Consider the following 18,593-nt stretch of genomic DNA (forward strand, 5'->3'; position numbering starts at 1 on the left):
GAAAAAGTCAAGGTGTCTGAATACTCTCCAGCTGTACTGTGTGTATATATCTCTATCCATCTATCTATACACATATACTGAGTATATAAAATGTTAACACCTGCTCTTTCCATGACATAGACTGACCAGGTGAAGCTCTGATCCCTTATTGATGTCACTTGTTAAATCTACTTCAGTCAGTGTAGATGAATGGGAGGAGACGGGTTAAAGAAGGATTTGAGACATGGATTGTGTGCCATTGAGAGTGAATGGGAAATACAAAATATTTAATTTCCTATGAACAGGGTATGGTAGTAGTAGGTGCCAGGCGCACCGGTTTGTGTCAAGAACTGCAACGCTGCTGGGTTTTTCATGCTAAACAGTTTGCCTTGTGTATCAAGAATGGTCCACCACCCAAAGGACGTCCAGCCAACTTGACACAACTTTAGGAAGCATTGGCGCCAACATGGGCCAGCATCCCTGTGGAACGCTTTCGACACCTTGTAGAGTCTATGCCCTGACGAATTAAGACTGTTCTTAGGGCAAAAGGGGGTGCAACTCAATATTAGGAAGGTGTACCTAATATTTGCTATACTCCGTGTATAGTCACAAAGGCAATTCAGTCGATATAAAACACTAACATTTTCCTCCTTTTTGAACAACCCCGTGTGTGTGTGTGTGTGTGTGTGTGTGTGTGTGTGATGAGCTGAAATAAAATATCCTCGAACTTTTCCATACACACGTAAAGCTTATTTCTCTCAAATTTAGTGCACAAATTTGTTTACGTTCTTGTTAGTGAGCATTTCTCCAAGATAATCCATCCACCTGCCAGGTGTGGCGTATCAAGAAGCTGATTAAAAAGCATGATCATTACACAGGTGCACCTTGTGCTGGAGAAAATAAAATGCAACTCTAAAATGTGCATTTTTGTCACGACACAATGCCACAATGTCTCAAGTTGAGGGAGTGTGCAATTGGCATGCTGACTGCAGGATTGTCCACCAGAGCTGTTGCCAGATAATTTAATGTCCGTTTCTCTACCATAAGCCGCCTCAAACGTTGTTTTAGAGAATTTGGCAGTACGTCCACCCGGCCTCACAACCGCAGACCACGTGTTACCACGCCAACCCAGGAACTCCACATCTGGTTTCTTCACTTGCGGGATTGTCTGAGATCAGCCACCCTGACAGGTGATGAAACTGAGTAGTTTTTCAGTCTGAAATAAAGCCCTTTTTGGGGGGGGGAAACCTCATCCTGATTGTCTGGGCCTGGCTCCTAAGTGGGTGGGTATGGTAAAAGGCAGAGGTGGGACCAAGTCATTGTTTTAGTCATAAGTAAGTCTCGAGCCTTAGCACTCAAGTCCCAAGTCAATTCCCAAGTGAAGACAGGCAAGTCCGAGTCAAGTCTCAAGTTCTAAACTTCGAGTTGAGTCCTAAACAAGTCATAATGTGCTCTTCACCAAATGTAATACCATTTCATATTTTTAACAAGAGTAATAGTTAGTATATTAAATGTATGCAATTCATGAATGCTTTTAAAAATATATTTATTGTTTTCCAAATAAATGTAATATTTCCATGGAAATAAATTAAATTACCTGCTTGTCAATATGACAAGAGTCCAAGTCAATGTGACTCGAGTCCACACCTCTGGTAAAAGGTGCCAGGCGCACCACTTTGAGCGTGTCAAACTGTGAAATGTGTGTGTGTATGTATGTATGTATATATATATATATATATATATATATATATATATATATAATTTTTTTTTCTTATTTTATTATCTCAAATGGAATAATGATGAGGATCAAAGATCATACCCCCAAGACATGGTAACCTCTCACCATATCTGTAATCCTGGTAGCTTCTACATTAAGGTAGAAGTCTTTAGATACATAGACTATTCTTATTTACAATAGAAGTGACTCCAAAATGACACTATGCATTATTTACCATTCATTTCTATTGGGCACATAATAATCAAACAAACCAAATGAACTGCAAATGGATCCAACACGTTTGTAGAGTCACAAGCTTGATTAAGTCATTGCATGCTAGAAATATGGGACCAAATACTACACTATTGACTGCATTATTTATAAGAATCTTTAGGGGGTGTCAATTTTTAATCCTACCTTTTTTGAGAGAAAAAATATATTACAATATCTTTCTCTGAGCAATTGTATTAGTATAAACTAATTTCCTTTTTTTGTTGCATACAATAACTCAGTATTTTATTTATTTTATACTCTATTTATTGCTCATCTTTTTTCAAGGGTGTCAATCATTTCGGACCCCACTGTATGTACATAGTATGTCATAGTTTACATACAGCCTACTGCGATCAGTGAGGTCTGGGCTACTTTGACATGGTATGGGAGTGATGATTGAAGCCGTGTGGTGTACCGTACGTGTTTCAGAGGGAGCAGCTGTGGACGGCCTGTATAGACGTAGGGGAGCTGTGTGTGTGGCACCTCAGGGAGCCCACCAAGCCTTTCCAGAGGATCCAGTTGCCTGACTGTGCAGGCGTCACCTGCCTTATCAAGGTCAAAAACCAGGTGAGATTGTCTGTAGACTGCACTGTAGGAGGAAAATGAGTGTGCTTCTATTCTACTGTACTTTCTATAAGATGGCATTGCTTGGATACTCCACTGGATTAGCTGCATTACTTAGTTCTGTATTAAGGTATTATATGAAAGTTTAACCTAGGTTTAAAGTATTAACAGGCCCAAATCACCATGGGTTCCCTTTCCCGCTCCTTTCCCGCCCTTTTCATATTTTTTTCCCGCTTTTAAAAAATACTGACTAGATCATTCCTATCACAATGCACTCTGGCATGTCAATTGTCAATTCAGCATGTCTTAAAACCAGAAATGAGATGTGTCCTTTATGGTGATGAAATAATCTGTTAACCGGTCCTGTCAGATCTGGGTTGGGGGCCGAGGGTGGAGTTCGGGGAAGTCCAGGGGGAAGATCTACGTAGTGGATGCCCAGCGACACACGGTGGAGAAGGAGCTGGTAGCTCACACAGACTGTGTCCAGGCACTGTGCTCCGCAGAGGACCGCTATGTGCTGAGTGGGGCAGCCCGCGAGGACGGGAAGATAGCCATCTGGAAAGTGGAGTAACTTGAGTGGAAATTCAACACTGCCACCTGGTAGCTGGGGGTCAGAACAGGATTGTGTTCAGTAGGCACCAAACGGTAGAAAACTGACTGAAACAGGAACTTGTTCATTAAGAAACGCTCATTTTTGTTAACCATTGAAAATTGTTTTGCTAAGGTGTGCCCTAATAACCCAGGTGATTATGAACAGTTGGGATATCAACTCTTGTCATGATTTGTGATTGCCTGTGGATGGATGACCAACCCAAAGTTTACCTGATTGCATAGGATGTCTTTTAATTGATGGAATAAACTTTCCAACCTATAGTTTTAAACACATGGATATTATTGTTTATGTTAAATGGAAACTATTTAGGTATTTGTTTCATTAGTCCATTGTTGATATAATCACAACATGTTTTGAATATCAGAAATACATTTTTCAAGATATTTAATTTAAAAAATACAGAAATACTGCCATTGTGATGCATTTTTGGACTATATCAACAATGAACTAATGAAACAAATACCAAAACAGTTTTGGGTGTCATTTTCCTTTTAAGCAGTACACTGCTTATTGTATTATTTACATCAAAGGAGGAACCTTAGATGTTTTTATATTGGGATGCTTCACAGGTTACTCACATCCAAATAAGTATTTCATATTTAATGTATGTGCTTTTTCTTCTAAATATGTTTTTGTATGTTTAATTCACTCAACCCAAGCTATGCATTTTAGTATTATTAAAATGTTTAATAATGTATTTGTCTCAGTCTTCATATAACATGACACAAGCTACTTCTAACATTTTAAATGAACAAGTGAAATATTTTCCATTAATATTAGTGTTTCTTGTATATTCTGTATAGGAGAATATATTGTTTTGTAATATGCCTTTTGCCACCAGGGGACAGTACAGCCTCTATTACATTTTAATTCACATCCCAGAACTGTCCTCTGTAAACTGTTTGTGTAGGCTACATGTCAGTCTCATGACATGTAGCCATTGTAATGACAAACTAAATACTTTAATTTCTCTATATAGCGATTTGGTGGAACAAGCTTCCCCCTAACATCAGGACAGCCGAGTCCCTGCCCATCTTCTGAAAACTCCTGAAAACCTACAGTACCTTTCAAAAAGTATTTTGATTCATCCCACAGCACAACAACAATATTCAGCTATACTACCATTTTTTATTCTTGAGGATTATAACATGTTAACCCTCTTGGCCCATATATAATCAGATGTAATAATTTGGCTGCCTTCATGCAGTAATCTTTATTTAGATTTGTATTAAATCCCGTTACGGTGGCTACAGGCAAGCCCGTATCTACATCATCTGAGAATCCTCTCATTAATCACACCAGCAGATGGCAAAATCATCAAAGTCATCATCCAAATGCCAGAGTATTCCAATTTTTATTATCTAACTGTTGCCAGCTCTACAAATATAAATCCCTCTCCTCTCTGTGTTCATACAATGCAACACATAAACAATCACAGACCACATTTTAAATCCAGCTGTAGATTAGAGACGGGGGATTTATAAAAACAATGTTTTTTGGTCATAACTACAACTTTGCTATGAATTGTAGTAATTGAATCCAGGGACGTCTAAGACCTTTTGAGGTTGAATCTATAATACTAGGATTACATTACACAGGGGCCCCGTTGAATCAAGCATCTATACATAAAGTCATTTAGCAGACACTCATATCCAGAGCGACTTAGTCACAATTAGGGTTAAGTGCCTTGCTCAAGGGCACAATTCAACAGATTTTTTTTTTACCTAGTCAGCTCGGGGATTCGAACCAGAAACCTTTCGGTTACTGGCCCAGTGCAGGTAGCTACTATGGGTATGCTACCTGCTACCAACCCACAGACTGGGTGACAGCAACAAGATTAGTCCAACACCCATCATGACATCATTTATACACACGTACAGTATATAACAGGAAGACTCCTCCCCTCACAGACATATCAATTCCCAGAAGAAGTATTGTGTGTGTGGGCTGGTAATGGCTGGAGCAGAATAAGTGGTAAGTTATCAACAACATCAAACACATGGTTTCCATGCGTTTGATGCCATTCCATTCGCTCCGTTCCAGACGTTATGAGCCGTCCTCCCCTCATCAGCCTACACTGTTCCCTACACAGTGCACTACTTTAGATCTGAGCCCTTGTCAAAAGTAATGCACTATATAGGGAATAGGATGCCATTTGGGACCTAGCTACTATGCAGAGTAAGGTCTGGTTGCTGGTCATATAGTGTTGCTTCATAATGGCTGATAGTGGGGGTGTTTTTTCAGACTATTTGTATTTACAATAAAAGGCCTTGAAATATTGAAGATGAAAATTACCTAGCAAAACTGCATTACCAATTTACCAAACCATTATGTAAGATGGTCTTGGAGCACCATTGTCCTGACCTGGGTCTCTGTCATTTTTCTGTAAACCTGTTTTCTGTAAATCACGAGGATTGGATGATTCCGTATGCCACGGGTTACTCCGTTTGGAAGCTTTTAATACTCATCGTGTGTGGGTGTTTTCAAGTGTGTGTGGGTGATTGTGCATAAGGAATAAGAATCTGCCTCTTTTTATGAGTCCACACAGAACGCTGCTGAGTGAACAACCACTTGCTATCGGCAGAGAGGGATGGATGTATGCACAGTATGTGGCAGTTGAACCGAGAGGGGTCTTTTATTCTGTGTTTGCCAAATGGATAGAACTCTACCATATCTACTGTATACCGGTATCCGTTCCTTCTATTTGATAGGCAAAATGGTTGGCTACGGTAAATGTCATCTGTACATAGTGGCAAGAAAAAGTATGTGAACCCTTTGGAATTACCTGGATTTCTGCATAGATTTGTCATGAAATTGGATCTGATCTTCATTTAAGTCACAACAATCGACAGTCTGCTTAAACTAATAAAACAAACAACTATACGTTTTCATGTCTTTATTGAACAGATTGTAAACATTCACAGTGCAGTGTGGGAAAGGTATGTGAACCCTTGGATGTCTAACTGGTTGACCCTCCTTTTTGCAGCAAGAACCTCAACCAAACATTTTCTGTAGTTTGGGATCAGACCTGCACAACGATCAGGAGGAATTTTGGACTATTCCTCTTTACAAAATGGTATCAGTTCAGCAATATTCTTGGGATATCTGATGTGAACCACTCTTTTGAGGTCATGCCACCGCATCTCAATCGGGTTGAGGTCAGAACTCTGACTGGGCCACTCCAGAAGGAGTATTTTCTTCTGTTAACCATTCTGTTGATTTACTTCTGTGTTTTCGGTCGTTGTCCTGTCGCATCACCCAACTTCTGTTGAGCTTCAATGGTGGACAGATAGCCTTACATTCTCCTGCAAAATGTCTTGATAAACTTGGGAATTAATTTATCCGTTGATAGCAAGCCATCCAGGCCCTGAGGCAGCAAAGCAGCCGCAAACCATGATGCTCCCTCCACCATACTTTACAGTGGGGATGAGGTTTTGATGTTGGTGTTCTGTGCCTTTTTTTTTCTCCACACATAGTGTTGTGTTCCTTCCAAACAACTCAACTTTAGTTTCATCTGTCCACAGAATATTTTGCCAGTAGCACTGTGGAACATCCAGGTGCTATTTTGCGAACCTCAGACATGCAGCAATGTTTTTTTGGACAGCAATGGCTTCTTCCGGGGTGTCCTCCCATGAACACCATTCTTGTTTACTGTTTTACGTATCGTAGACTCACCAGAGATGTTAGCATGTCCCAGAGATTTATGTAAGTCTTTAGCTGACATTCTAGGATTCTTCTTAACCTCATTGAGCATTCTGCGCTGTGCTCTTGCAGTCATCTTTGCAGGACAGCCACTCCTAGGGAGAGTAGCAACAGTGCTGAACTTTCTCCATTTATAGACAATTTGTCTTACTGATGAACATTGAGACTTTTGGAGATACTTTTGTAACCATTTCCTGCGTTATGCAAGTCAACGATTCTTGATCTTAGGTCTTTTGAGATCTATTTTCTTCAAGGCATGGTTCACATCTGTCACGTTCTGACCTCTATTTCTGTTGTTTTGTATTTATTTAGTATGGTCAGGGCGTGAGTTGGGTGGGCAGTCTATGTTTGTATATTTCTATGTTGTGGTTGGTCAGGGTGTGATCTGAGTGGGCATTCTATGTTTCATGTCTAGTTTGTCTAGTTCTATGTTCGGCCTGATATGGTTCTCAATCAGAGGCAGGTGTTCGTCATTGTCTCTGATTGGGAACCATATTTAGGTAGCCTGGGTTTCACTGTGTGTTTGTGGGTGATTGTTCCTGTTTTTGTGTTCTCACCAGACAGGGCTGTTTTGAGTTCTCACGTTTCTTGTTTTTTCGTTAGTTTGTTCATGTATAGTGTCGTCAATAAATTACAATGAACAACCACCACGCTGCGCTTTGGTCCGCCTCTACTTCACAAGAAGAGAATCGTTACAACATCAGGCAATGCTGCTTGTGAATAGCAAACTCAAATTGTGTGTTTTTTTTTTTATAGGTCAGGGCAGCTCTAGCCAACATCTCCAATCTTGTCTCATTGATTGGATTCAAGGTTAGCTGACTCCTGACTCCAATTAGCTTTTGGAGAAGTCATTAGCCTAGGGGTTCACATTCTTTTTCCAACCTACACTGTGAATGTTTAAACGATGTATACAATATAGACAAGAAAAATACAATTTGTGTGTTATTAGTTTAAGCAGAACGTGTGTGTCTATTGTTGTGACTTATGACCAATTTATGCATAAATCCAGATAATTCCAAAGGGTTCACATACTTTTTCTTGCCACCGTAGTTCAGGCCACGGTGGGTACTGTTAGTTGTATTGAAGTTCCATTGAGTCTCTCTTTATCAAGAGTCCTCGCACTCAACTATTGTATCACACACCTAATCATATGTAGTGGGAATTATGTTTCCCTTATATGATGGATACCACAGTAGTGCACATCCATCACAACACCCATATAGGACTGCAGGTAAGCATTGAATCATTACTGTAATGACAAGATATCAGTCATACACTTACTCTTTGTGGTGGAAATCCAGCAACAACAAAAAACATAGTTGTGATTTCCTCAAAAGAGAATGAGAAGGAGAGTCCGGTTACCAGTGAACAGGTGTTGCTGGCCTTGCACCCCTCTGATGTGGGGGAAGGGTGACGCAATTAGTAAATCGTGTCCCTTTTTGTTGATAAATAAATCAGTCTCCAGGTAACTTGACTCCACTGCATGCAGACAGTGTATGCGCCAATGCACACATCATGTCATCAACTTTACTTTGTCCTCTAATGGTAGGGTTGGAGTGGAGAGATATGACTCTAGATATGTAGGCTAGCTAGGCTACTTTAGAGGCAACCCCTTCTACTTGAAATTAAACATTACTTGTGGTGTGTGAACAAATTGTGTGCAGAGAAGTAGGATAGCAAGTGGTCATTCAGTCAAATACATACACACACAACCACATAAATAGAAACTAAATAAAACCTTTTGAAAATGATAAGATCGATTCAAATATATGCAATAACAGCTATGTTCAAAATTATACAGTAGCGTATAACATACAGAACTGCGTAAAATGATTATTACATTAGCAGCTCACAGATAATTTGTAACATTGTAAAAAATAAAAAAAAAACATACACATCGACTTCTGGGGCAGCCTTAAATTTTAGAACGTTACATTGTAGCCTTTGATGTCGCGTATTACAGTCATTGCTGGGGCATCGCAAAATGAATCACCATGACTTGAAACATTTCAAGTAGAATGCTGTTTTAAAGTAACACTCAAGGTGTGCTGGCATGAATGTTTGGTGAGTGTGTGGCACTGCCTGTTACAGTTTTTCTAACGCCTGCCTGCTTCACAATTTTCCTGTGAGGGGTGTAGTTGCTTCAACTGTAGGCCGGTTGTTCCTGTCAGCCATATTGGAATGCTCGGCTCAGGATGGGGAATATACAGAACTCAACGAGCCTGGAGTGGTGGGCAGAGAAAGGAAAGCGCAGGAACCGCTAAGCAACTTCAGTTTTTAACGGATTTAATACACATGTAAACGAGGAATTAAAACGGTTAACTAAAGTGAATTGATCCGACACGCGAATCGGAAAGGACAAAGTGAGTACAGTCATGTTTATTATGTTATATTTTTATGTAAAATGTAGGCGGCTTCCCGTTGAAGCCTGTGTGTGTGATGGAGGATTTGCTGTGCCGACACTGACGTTTTCTTCACATAAAATTATAAGTTATTTTCCATATCAGTTAATATTCTGAGGTGATGCTCAATCATTGGTGTTGTCGCTCAATTGATACTTCATCGCTATAATGTGCCAAACGTAACAGTAACGTTAACCAATTCAAGCTAACAAAAAATGTTGGTTGCCATTGATTAAATCTTCAGGAAAGTAACGTTACTGTACATTTAGTTAACAATGACTCGGGAATCTCCAGAAATGGTTGTATATTACATTTCTTTCCACAATATGATCTTAAAGTCTTAGAGCATAGTCTATTCAATTATTGTTTCGTTTGTGTAGTCTATCTAGACTACCTTTCTGAGAGATGTATGTGGTAACTAACTATAGGTAGCCTAGCCTATGGGTGTTTCCTGAAGATTTGTGATTCGCTACAGTTACACCCATGTGAAGCCTACGGCTGCCATTATATTTGACTATTGCCGTGGAATTCTTGTTACTGTTTACAACTGTAAGCTTCGCGTAGCCCGAGGCCCTTTAAATTACAGTGCAGTGAAGGCCTGTATTTTTAGGAGCAGTGAGTGACTCCTGAGTGTAAACCACCAGCCATATATTGTCATTGTTAGGCTAATTTTAGTTCATTTAGCCGAAATCCAGGAGACTCGTGAATGTGATAGGATAGTCTGACGTTCATGTTATACATTATGAAATAAGTCTATATATCACATACTCTCTCTCTCTCTCGTTCATATACACACACACACACACAAAAAGGTGAAATCGGTTTTTGATATGCCATATGACCTTGGTCTGCCATAATATTGTGTTCGTGTTGACTATCCCAATGTTTTTCAGGGACGTTCCAAACATCTACTTGTCTGCTTGAGACTCACAATAAACCTCTGTAAAGAGTGAAGGGTGGGACAGACAGTATTGCACTCTGGGCCACTTGATTAAGTGTCTCTGAGTAGGAGTGCTGATCTAGGATCAGGTTAACCTTGTCTATAATAGTCTGAATTATTACGATTTAAATGGCAATACTGATCCTAGATCAAAACTCCTACTCTGAGACACTTGACAAATACAGGACCAGATCCCCCACTTTTGAAAGTACACTTTCAGAGCCAGGAGAGCAGATGTGTAGACAGATACAGACTTCATGATGACACATAAACAAACACTTGTACAGTTTGTAATCTAATGGCTTGGCAGTAAAACGGGGGATGAAAGGAAACACAGACTTTGATTTGACTCATTCATTGCTTAATGAATTAATTCCAAGACTTCCAGGGGCCACTCGGTGGGTGTCTGTGAGTACGTGCGTGGATGCATGCTTGTGTCTGTGTCTGTCAGTGTGCGTGCACACATGACATTGTCCACTGAGTACGCCTAGACCTAACCATGCTCATCATATCCACCTCAGGCAAGTTGGGATCCCACACGGACATAGGCTATATTCCACATCATCCTCCTTATTCTGCCTATTGTTGTTTTAGCTGCAGAGGAAGAGTAGCTGTGCCTGAAGCAGCGGCTGTGACAGGAAGGACAAATTAACAATGTTCTCCAGTTGTGCTGCTGCATTCTGCATTAGATTGGCCTTCCAGGATGCAGCCTAGCCTGGCTGCCTCACACACACAAGACACACTGTCCCTCAGGATTCTGGGGGGGAAACGCCTTTTTCCTCTCTACTCAGCAGCAGCAGTTTCATATTGTGTGTGTGAGAGATTGAGAAGAGAGAGGATTTGCTGTGCTGTGATGCAGCTGTGGCTATTATGTGAATTGTTGTGTTGCATTTTGACCTGATGAGCTGCAGTGGTAAATAACATGTTTCACAAACACAGGTTTTAGAGTAGGTCTGTTCTGCTGCTGGCATTTATAATGGACACGTTGGAGTTCCAGCCTCAGATCCCTAAACCATAATTACAAAACAAAGATGGAGTGTCTTTGTGTGTGTGTGTGTCTGTGTCCATTTTGAACACTTTGTTTCATTATTCTCTCCATTTCTTTGGTCGAAGGCGTAAATAACAGATTAACATCAAGTTTATTGCTTCCACTCGGTCCGCAGCATGGTTTCACAGCCAGCATCATGTTGCAGTTCACTCCAAGTTTAATTGACTCCAGTTTCCCTCTGATCATAGCTTGTATGTTTCATAGATGTGTTCATTCATAACTCTTTGAACTCTCTCTGTGAGAATGGATGAGTTGATTGAAAACAGTTGTTGTTTTCAGTCTGTATGTAAATGCCTGCGTGTGTGATTGTCCTCTATTATAACTATATTATAAACGATATTATATATTAAGCAATAAGGCCTGGGGAGAGGTGTGGTATATGGCCAATATACCACGGCTAAGGGCTGTTCTTAAACACGACCAATGTAATTAGAGCATTAAAAATAAATGTTTTGTCATACCCGTGGTATATGGTCTGTTATACCATGGCTGTCAGCCAATCGTCATTCTGGGCTCGAACCACCCAGTTTATAATATATTATAAAGTGTACTGTGATAGCCTTAGCAGCATAATCTTAAATGAATAGTGTGGAGGATACTGGCTACTGATTACTGTATTGGCTGACTGACCTGTCAATTGAAGTCAATGACTATGTGAGGCTGCTTGACAGCCTTTATTCTCTTCCTCTAGTAAGTCTCAATTAGGAAAATTGTGTTGTCTTACACTGTGGAAAAAAACACAAAAACAACCATATATTGTGAAAAAAACCAGTGTGGATAAACTGAGGTATTGTCGAATTAAATAGAAGTTTATTGGTTACATACACAGATTTGCAGGTGCAGCGAAGTGCTAGTGTTTCCTACTCCAACAGTGCAGTAATACCTACCAATTAAAAACAATACACACAAAAATCTGAAATATCAGAACGAGAGATGTCAGAGACCGGAATATAACATCTTATTCCAAAATCATGGGCATAAATATGGAGTTGGTCCCCCCTTTAACTGCTATAACAGCCTCCAATCTTCTGTGAAGGCGTTCCACGTCCCCTATATACAGTGTCTTCAGAAATGATTTATACCCCTCAACTTATTCCACATTTTGTGTTACAGCCTGAATTCAAAATCTTTTGAATAAATACATATTCTCACCCATCTACACACAATACCCCATAATTACAAAGTGAAAACATGTTTTTAGAAAATCTTGCAAATATACTGAAATGTAAATTTAAAGTATTCACACCCCTGAGTCAATACATGATAAAATCACATTTGGCAGTGATTACAGCTGTGAGTCTTTCTTTGTAAGTCTCTAAGAGATTTGCACACCTGGATTGTTCAATATTTGCACATTATCTTTTTAAATTGAACCTTTATTTAACCAGGCAAGTCAGTTAAGAACAAATTCTTATTTACAATGACGGCCTACACTGGCCAAACCCGGATGACGCTGGGCCAATTGTGTGACACCCTATGGCACTCCCAATCACAGCCGGTTCTGATACAGCCTGGATTCGAACCAGGGGGTCTGTAGTGACCTTCTAGCACTGAGATGCAGTGCCTTAGACCACTGCCCCTCTCAGGAGCCCATTATTCTTTATACAATTCTTCAAGCTCTGTCAAGTGTATAGTTGATCATTACAAGACAGCCATTTTCAAGTCTTACCATAGATTTTCAAGTAGATTTAAGTCAACTTTGCCACTCAGGAACATTCACTCTGTTCTTGGCAAGCAACTCCAGTGTAGATCTGGCCTTGTGTTTTAGGTTATTGTCCTGCTGAAAGGTGAATTAGTCTCCCAGTGTCTGTTGTAAAACAGATTAAACCAGGTTTTCCTCTAGGATTTTGCCTGTGCTTTTTTCCTCCTCAATAACTTCCCTGTCCTTAATTATAAGCACACCCATAACATAATGCAGCTCCCAATATGCTTGAAAATATAGAGAGTGGTACTCAGTAATGTGTTGTATTTGATTTGTCCCAAATATAACACTTTGTATTCAGGACAAAAAGTTAATTGCTTTGGCAATTATTTTTGCAATAAAACTTTAGTGCCTTGATGCAAACAGGTTGCATGTTTTGTAATATTTGTATTCTGTACAGGCTTCCTTCTTTTTACCGTGTCATTTAGATTAGTATTGTGGAAGGTAGTGACTGTGTTTATACAGGACGTACCGCCCCCACCTACCATCAACCAATCATGTCAATGCGGAGCTATGCGGAGCTATGCCCTCCGCATTGTTACAAAATTTGAGAGGCGCACAGCAATGTGGTCGGAGGTCAATTTGGCCTGCACAAGCATCCAGAGGCTCAGCAATTGCATCACACCCTCCATACGGAGCCTCCGACCACATTTTTGGATCAACCATAAATTGACTTTTAGACATTCAGACCTGGTCTGTGTCCTAAATGGCACCCATAGGCATCCTATAGGGCTCTGGTCAAAAGTATGGCACTTTGTAGGGAATATGGTGCCATTGTAGCCCTGGTCTTCTGCAGTGTCTGGGAGATGAGGTGTTTTTGACCTTTAGTTTGAATCCATTCATAATGCGTTTAACATACAGTCATGCTACTAATATTATACGGCTGTAAGTCAAAGCATCACCTTTCACTGGTGGCGAGGACAACGTTACAGTGGTTAGACATTTTGGATTTATGTTTGTAATCCTGTGGTGTGCTTTGAGCATCATGGGGAAGTTGCTACTCCTCTTTCCATTCAAATCATTCTCAATGTTTCTGAAAGAAAAATGGTTCCACATGTCCATGGTCTGAATGCCCCTGGGCATAGTGTTGTGCTTGGTTTAGATTAATACAGTACAGTTAATCCTGGTACACATTTAATCAACCTCAATGAACATAAACAAATCTAACAACTTCCAGGTCTTTTTCCATGAGTGGTTTCTTTGTAAAGGGGCTAAAATGGCAGAGGAAGGAGATGGGGGAGCTAAAGTGAACCCAAACTACTACCCTCCACTACACTCTACTAGCCTCCACTACCCTGCCTATGTTTCCCCTCAAGCTAAAGGTTCCAGTGTTCTTTCTGGCTGCATCCCAAATGGAATCCTATTCCCTAAATAGTGCACTACTTCTAACACTATATATGTTCGTTTCCCATTGCAAATAATTTAGCTACGGTGTGTCCTGGCCTAGTGAACACTCCCCAGGCCCGGGCCTACTGTGGCCTTAGCAGGCAGGATCAAGGACAGGAAGAGGAAAACAAACAAAGCCAGGTCTGTCTGCCAGCCATTCTCTTCCATCCAGGAGATGAAGATCTATGCAGAGCATGTCAGGGACCACAGTGTAGCCTCGGTAACTGGTGAGAGATATACGCACTACCCCCACTACCATTTCTCTTTGCATGTTTAGCTATCACATATGCAGCACATATCCTGTATGTCAACTCCCTCTAAAGGTAAATAGAAGACAATGTACAGTAGGCAGTCACATATGTTTTCTTACATAGAAGAGGACAGAGCAGGTTACAGTAGGCACAATGAAGGAAAGCTTCTGTAGTGTGTAGGCACATCTGTTTTTTACATGGAATACCATTGCTTTGACTTCCGGCTGTAATGGAAAGACAATAGCCATTTCTTAGCCTAGATCGGGACGGGGTTGTGTACTGTCTCACCTGCAGTCAGGATATAGGCTATTTGGGACAGTGAGAAGCCATAGAGGAAGGCTAAGGTGGTCAGTCAGACACTTGAGACCTGTACTGAATGTGTCTAGACTATCTTTAGCGAGCTGCCTGGCTTCTCAGAACTTTTCATACCGTGCGTTCTACTGGAAGGTAAGGACTACCCAGCCTCACTGTCATGCTGTCTGTCTGGATCAGGGGTGAGTCTCACTGTCATGCTGTCTGTCTGGACCAGGGGTGAGTCTCACTGTCATGCTGTCTGTCTGGATCAGGGGTGAGTCTCACTGTCATGCTGTCTGTCTGGATCAGGGGTGAGTCTCACTGTCATGCTGTCTGTCTGGATCAGGGGTGAGTCTCACTGTCATGCTGTCTGTCTGGATCAGGGGTGAGTCTCACTGTCATGCTGTCTGTCTGGATCAGGGGTGAGTCTCACTGTCATGCTGTCTGTCTGATTCAGGGGTGAGTCGCACTGTCATGCTGCCTGTCTAGATCAGGGTTGAGTGTATCCCTGGGCATCTAGGTTTAGATACCTTGACCAGGAAGTATTGAACAGCAATACAAGATGGGATAAACACACTGACTCTCTCAGCCCAACTATTCCTCACTGACATTTATCCAGGCTGGTTGGAGAACTAGGAGCAGAATGTTGTGGTTGGTGAACACTGGAATGCGTTACATATTCATTAAAAAAAATAATAATAATAATATTGGCAGTGGCAAGGCATTCTACACAAGCATTCTTGTTTTTTGAATTAGACTTCTAATAGTTTTCATACAGTTGTACTGTAGTACAGTACATTCAGAAAGTATTCAGAGCACTTGACTTGTCCCTCGTTTTGTTACATTACAGCCTTATTCTAAAATGGATTAAATACATGTTTTACCTCATAAATCTACACACAATACACCATAATGACAAAGCGAAAACAGGTTTTTCAAATTTTTTGCAAATGTATAAAATATAAAACATAAATAAGTATTCAGACCCTTTGCTATGAGACTCTAAAAATGAGCTCAGGTGCATCCTGTTTCCATTGATCATTCTTAAGATATTTGTACAACTAGATTGGAGTCCACCTGTGGTAAATTCAATTGATTGGACAAGATTTGGAAAGGCACACACCTGTCTCTATAAGGTCCCATAGTTGACAGTGCATGTCAGAGCAAAAGCAAGCCATGAGGTCGACGGAATTGTCCGTAGAGCTCCGAGACAGGATTGAGTTGAGGCACAGATCTGGGGAAGGGCACCAAAACTTTTCTGCAGCATTGAAGGTCCCCAAGAACACAGTCGCCTCCATCACTCTTAAAATGAAAGAAGTTTGGAACCACCAAGACTCTTCCTAGAGCTGGCCGCCCGGCCAAATTGAGCAATCGGTGGAGAAGGGCCTTGGTCAGGGAGGTGACCAAGAATCCTATGGTCACTCTGACAGCCCCATAGTTCATCTATGGAAATGGGAGAAGCTTTCATAAGGACAACCATCTCTGCAGCTCTACACTGATCAGGCCTTTATGGTAGAGTGGTCAGACGGAAGCCACTCCTCAATAAATTGCACATGACTGCCGCTTGGAGTTTGCCAAAAGGCACCTAAATTACTCTGACCAGGAGAAACAAGATTCTCTGGTCTGATGAAACCAAGATTAAACTATTTGGCCTGAATGCCAAGTGTCATGTCTGGAGGAAACCTGGCACCCTTTCCGTCTCTCTCCCTTTCCGTCTTTCTCCCTTTCCATCTCTCTCCCTTTCCATCTCTGTCCCTTTCCCTCTCTTCCTGTCCATATCTCCCAGTCTCCCTTTCCATCTCATTCCGTTTCTCTCTCTTTCCCTTTCCGTCTCTTTCCCTTTCCATCTCTCTCCCTTTCCATCTCGCTCCCTTTCCATCTCGCTCCCTTTCCATCTCGCTCCCTTTCCATCTCGCTCCCTTTCCGTCTCGCTCCCTTTCCGTCTCTCTCCCTTTCCGTCTCTCTGCCTCGCTCCCTTTCCATCTCGCTCCCTTTCCATCTCGCTCCCTTTCCGTCTCTCTCCCTCGCTCCCTTTCCATCTCACTCCCTTTCCATCGCTCTCTCTTTCCACCACCTTCTTTCCATGTCTCTTCCTCTCAATCTCTCCCTTTCTCCCTTTCCATCTCTCTCCCTTTCTCTCTCTAATAGTGAAGAGATCAAAACTATGAAATAACAATTATGTAGTAACCAAAAAAGTGTTAAACAAATCCAAAAATATTTTTGTTTCTTCAAAGTAGCCAGCCTTTGCCTTGATGACAGCTTTGCACACGCTTGACATTTTCTCAACCAGATTCACTTGGAATGCTTTGCCAACAGTCTTGAACGAGTTCCCACATATGCTGAGAATTTGTTGGCTGCTTTTCCTTTACTCTGCGGTCCAACTAATCCCAAACCATCTCAATTGGTTTTAGGTCGGGTGATTGTGGAAGCCAGGTCATCTGATGCAGTACTCCATCACTCTCCTTCTTGGTCAAAAAGCCCTTACACAGCCTGGAGTAGTGTAGGGTCATTGTCATGCTGAAAAACAAATGAGTCCCACTAAGCGCAAACCTGATGGGATGGCGTATTGCTGCAGAATGCTGTGGGAGCCATGCTTGTTAAGTGTGCCTTGAATTCTAAATAAATCACTGACAGTGTCACCAGCACAGCACCCCCCACATCATCACACCGCCTCCATGCTTCACGGTGGGAACCACACAAGCGGAGATAATCTGTTCACCTACTCTGCGTCTAACAAAGACACAGCAGTTGGAACCAAAAATCTCAAATTTGGACTCATCAGACCAAAGGACATATTTCAACCAGTCTAATGTCCATTGCTCGTGTTTCTTGGCCCAAGCAAGTCTCTTCTTCTTATTGGTGTTCTTTAGTAGTGGTTTCTTTGCAGCAATTTGACCATGGAGGCCTGATTCACGCAGTCTCCTCTGAACAGTTGATGTTGAGATGTCTGTTACTTGACTTCTGTGAAGCATTTATTTGGTCTGCAATTTCTGAGGCTGGTAACTCTTATGAAATTATCCTCTGCAGCAGAGGTAGCTCTGGGTCTTCCTTTCCTGTGGCGGTCCTCATGAGAGCCGGTTTTATCACAGCATTTGATGTTTTTTGCAACTGCACTTGAAGAAACTTTCAAAGTTCTTGATTTTTTTCGTATTGACTGACCTTCATTTATTAAAGTAATGATGGACTGTCATTTCTCTTTGCTTATTTGAGCTGTTCTTGCTATAATATGGACTTGGTCTTTTACCAGGTAGGGCTATCTTCTATATACCACCCCTACCTTGTCACAACACAACTGATTTGCTCAAATGCATTAAGAAGGAAAGAAATTCCACAAATGAACTTTTAACAAGGCACACCTGTTAATTGAAATGCATTCCAGGTGACTACCTCACGAAGCTGGTTGAGAGAATGCCAAGTGTGTGCAAAGCTGTCATCAAGCAAAGGGTAGCTACTTTGAAGAATCTAAAATAGAAAATACAGTAAATTTTTGTTGCTTAATACATGATTCCCTATGTGTTATTTCATAGTTTTGATGTCTTCACTATTATTCTACAATGTAGAAAATAGTACAAATTAAGAAAAAACCCTTGAATGATAAGGTGCGTCCAAAGATCTGACTGATACTGTCTGTGTTTCCCAAATGGCTTCCTATTCCCTATACAGTGCACTACTTTTGACCAGAGCCCAAATGGCTCTGGTCCAAAGTAGTACACTTTAAAAGG

At 41.1% G+C, this 18,593-nt stretch overlaps 2 protein-coding genes across 28 annotated transcripts in view; both read left to right on the top strand.

Annotated features, from left to right (window-relative positions):
- LOC110488055 (DENN/MADD domain containing 3a) overlaps positions 1 to 3,841 on the top strand; it is a 50,467-nt gene extending 46,626 nt beyond the window's left edge. For all 11 annotated transcript variants that reach the window (XR_016493537.1, XR_016493538.1, XM_090227694.1 and 8 more), the window contains 2 exons: positions 2,399 to 2,536; positions 2,904 to 3,841. Coding sequence is in view for 9 of the 11 variants with exons in the window: in XM_090227694.1 (XP_090083820.1) it covers positions 2,399 to 2,536; positions 2,904 to 3,104 (339 nt within the window). In the remaining 2 variants the exon portion in view is untranslated. The remainder of the gene's footprint in view (positions 1 to 2,398; positions 2,537 to 2,903) is intronic.
- A 4,972-nt stretch (positions 3,842 to 8,813) lies between these two features.
- Positions 8,814 to 18,593, top strand: part of LOC110488057 (focal adhesion kinase 1) — a 177,379-nt gene continuing 167,599 nt past the window's right edge. For 16 of the 17 annotated variants that reach the window (XM_090227718.1, XM_090227722.1, XM_090227724.1 and 13 more), the window contains exon 1: positions 8,814 to 9,211. The gene's annotated coding sequence lies outside the window, so the exon portion shown is untranslated. The remainder of the gene's footprint in view (positions 9,212 to 18,593) is intronic. The other variant, XM_090227719.1, reaches the window with a different exon arrangement.

This window comes from Oncorhynchus mykiss, chromosome 30 (genome assembly GCF_057628025.1).
Source record: "Oncorhynchus mykiss isolate SJ-2025 chromosome 30, ASM5762802v1, whole genome shotgun sequence".
NCBI lineage: Eukaryota > Metazoa > Chordata > Actinopteri > Salmoniformes > Salmonidae > Oncorhynchus > Oncorhynchus mykiss.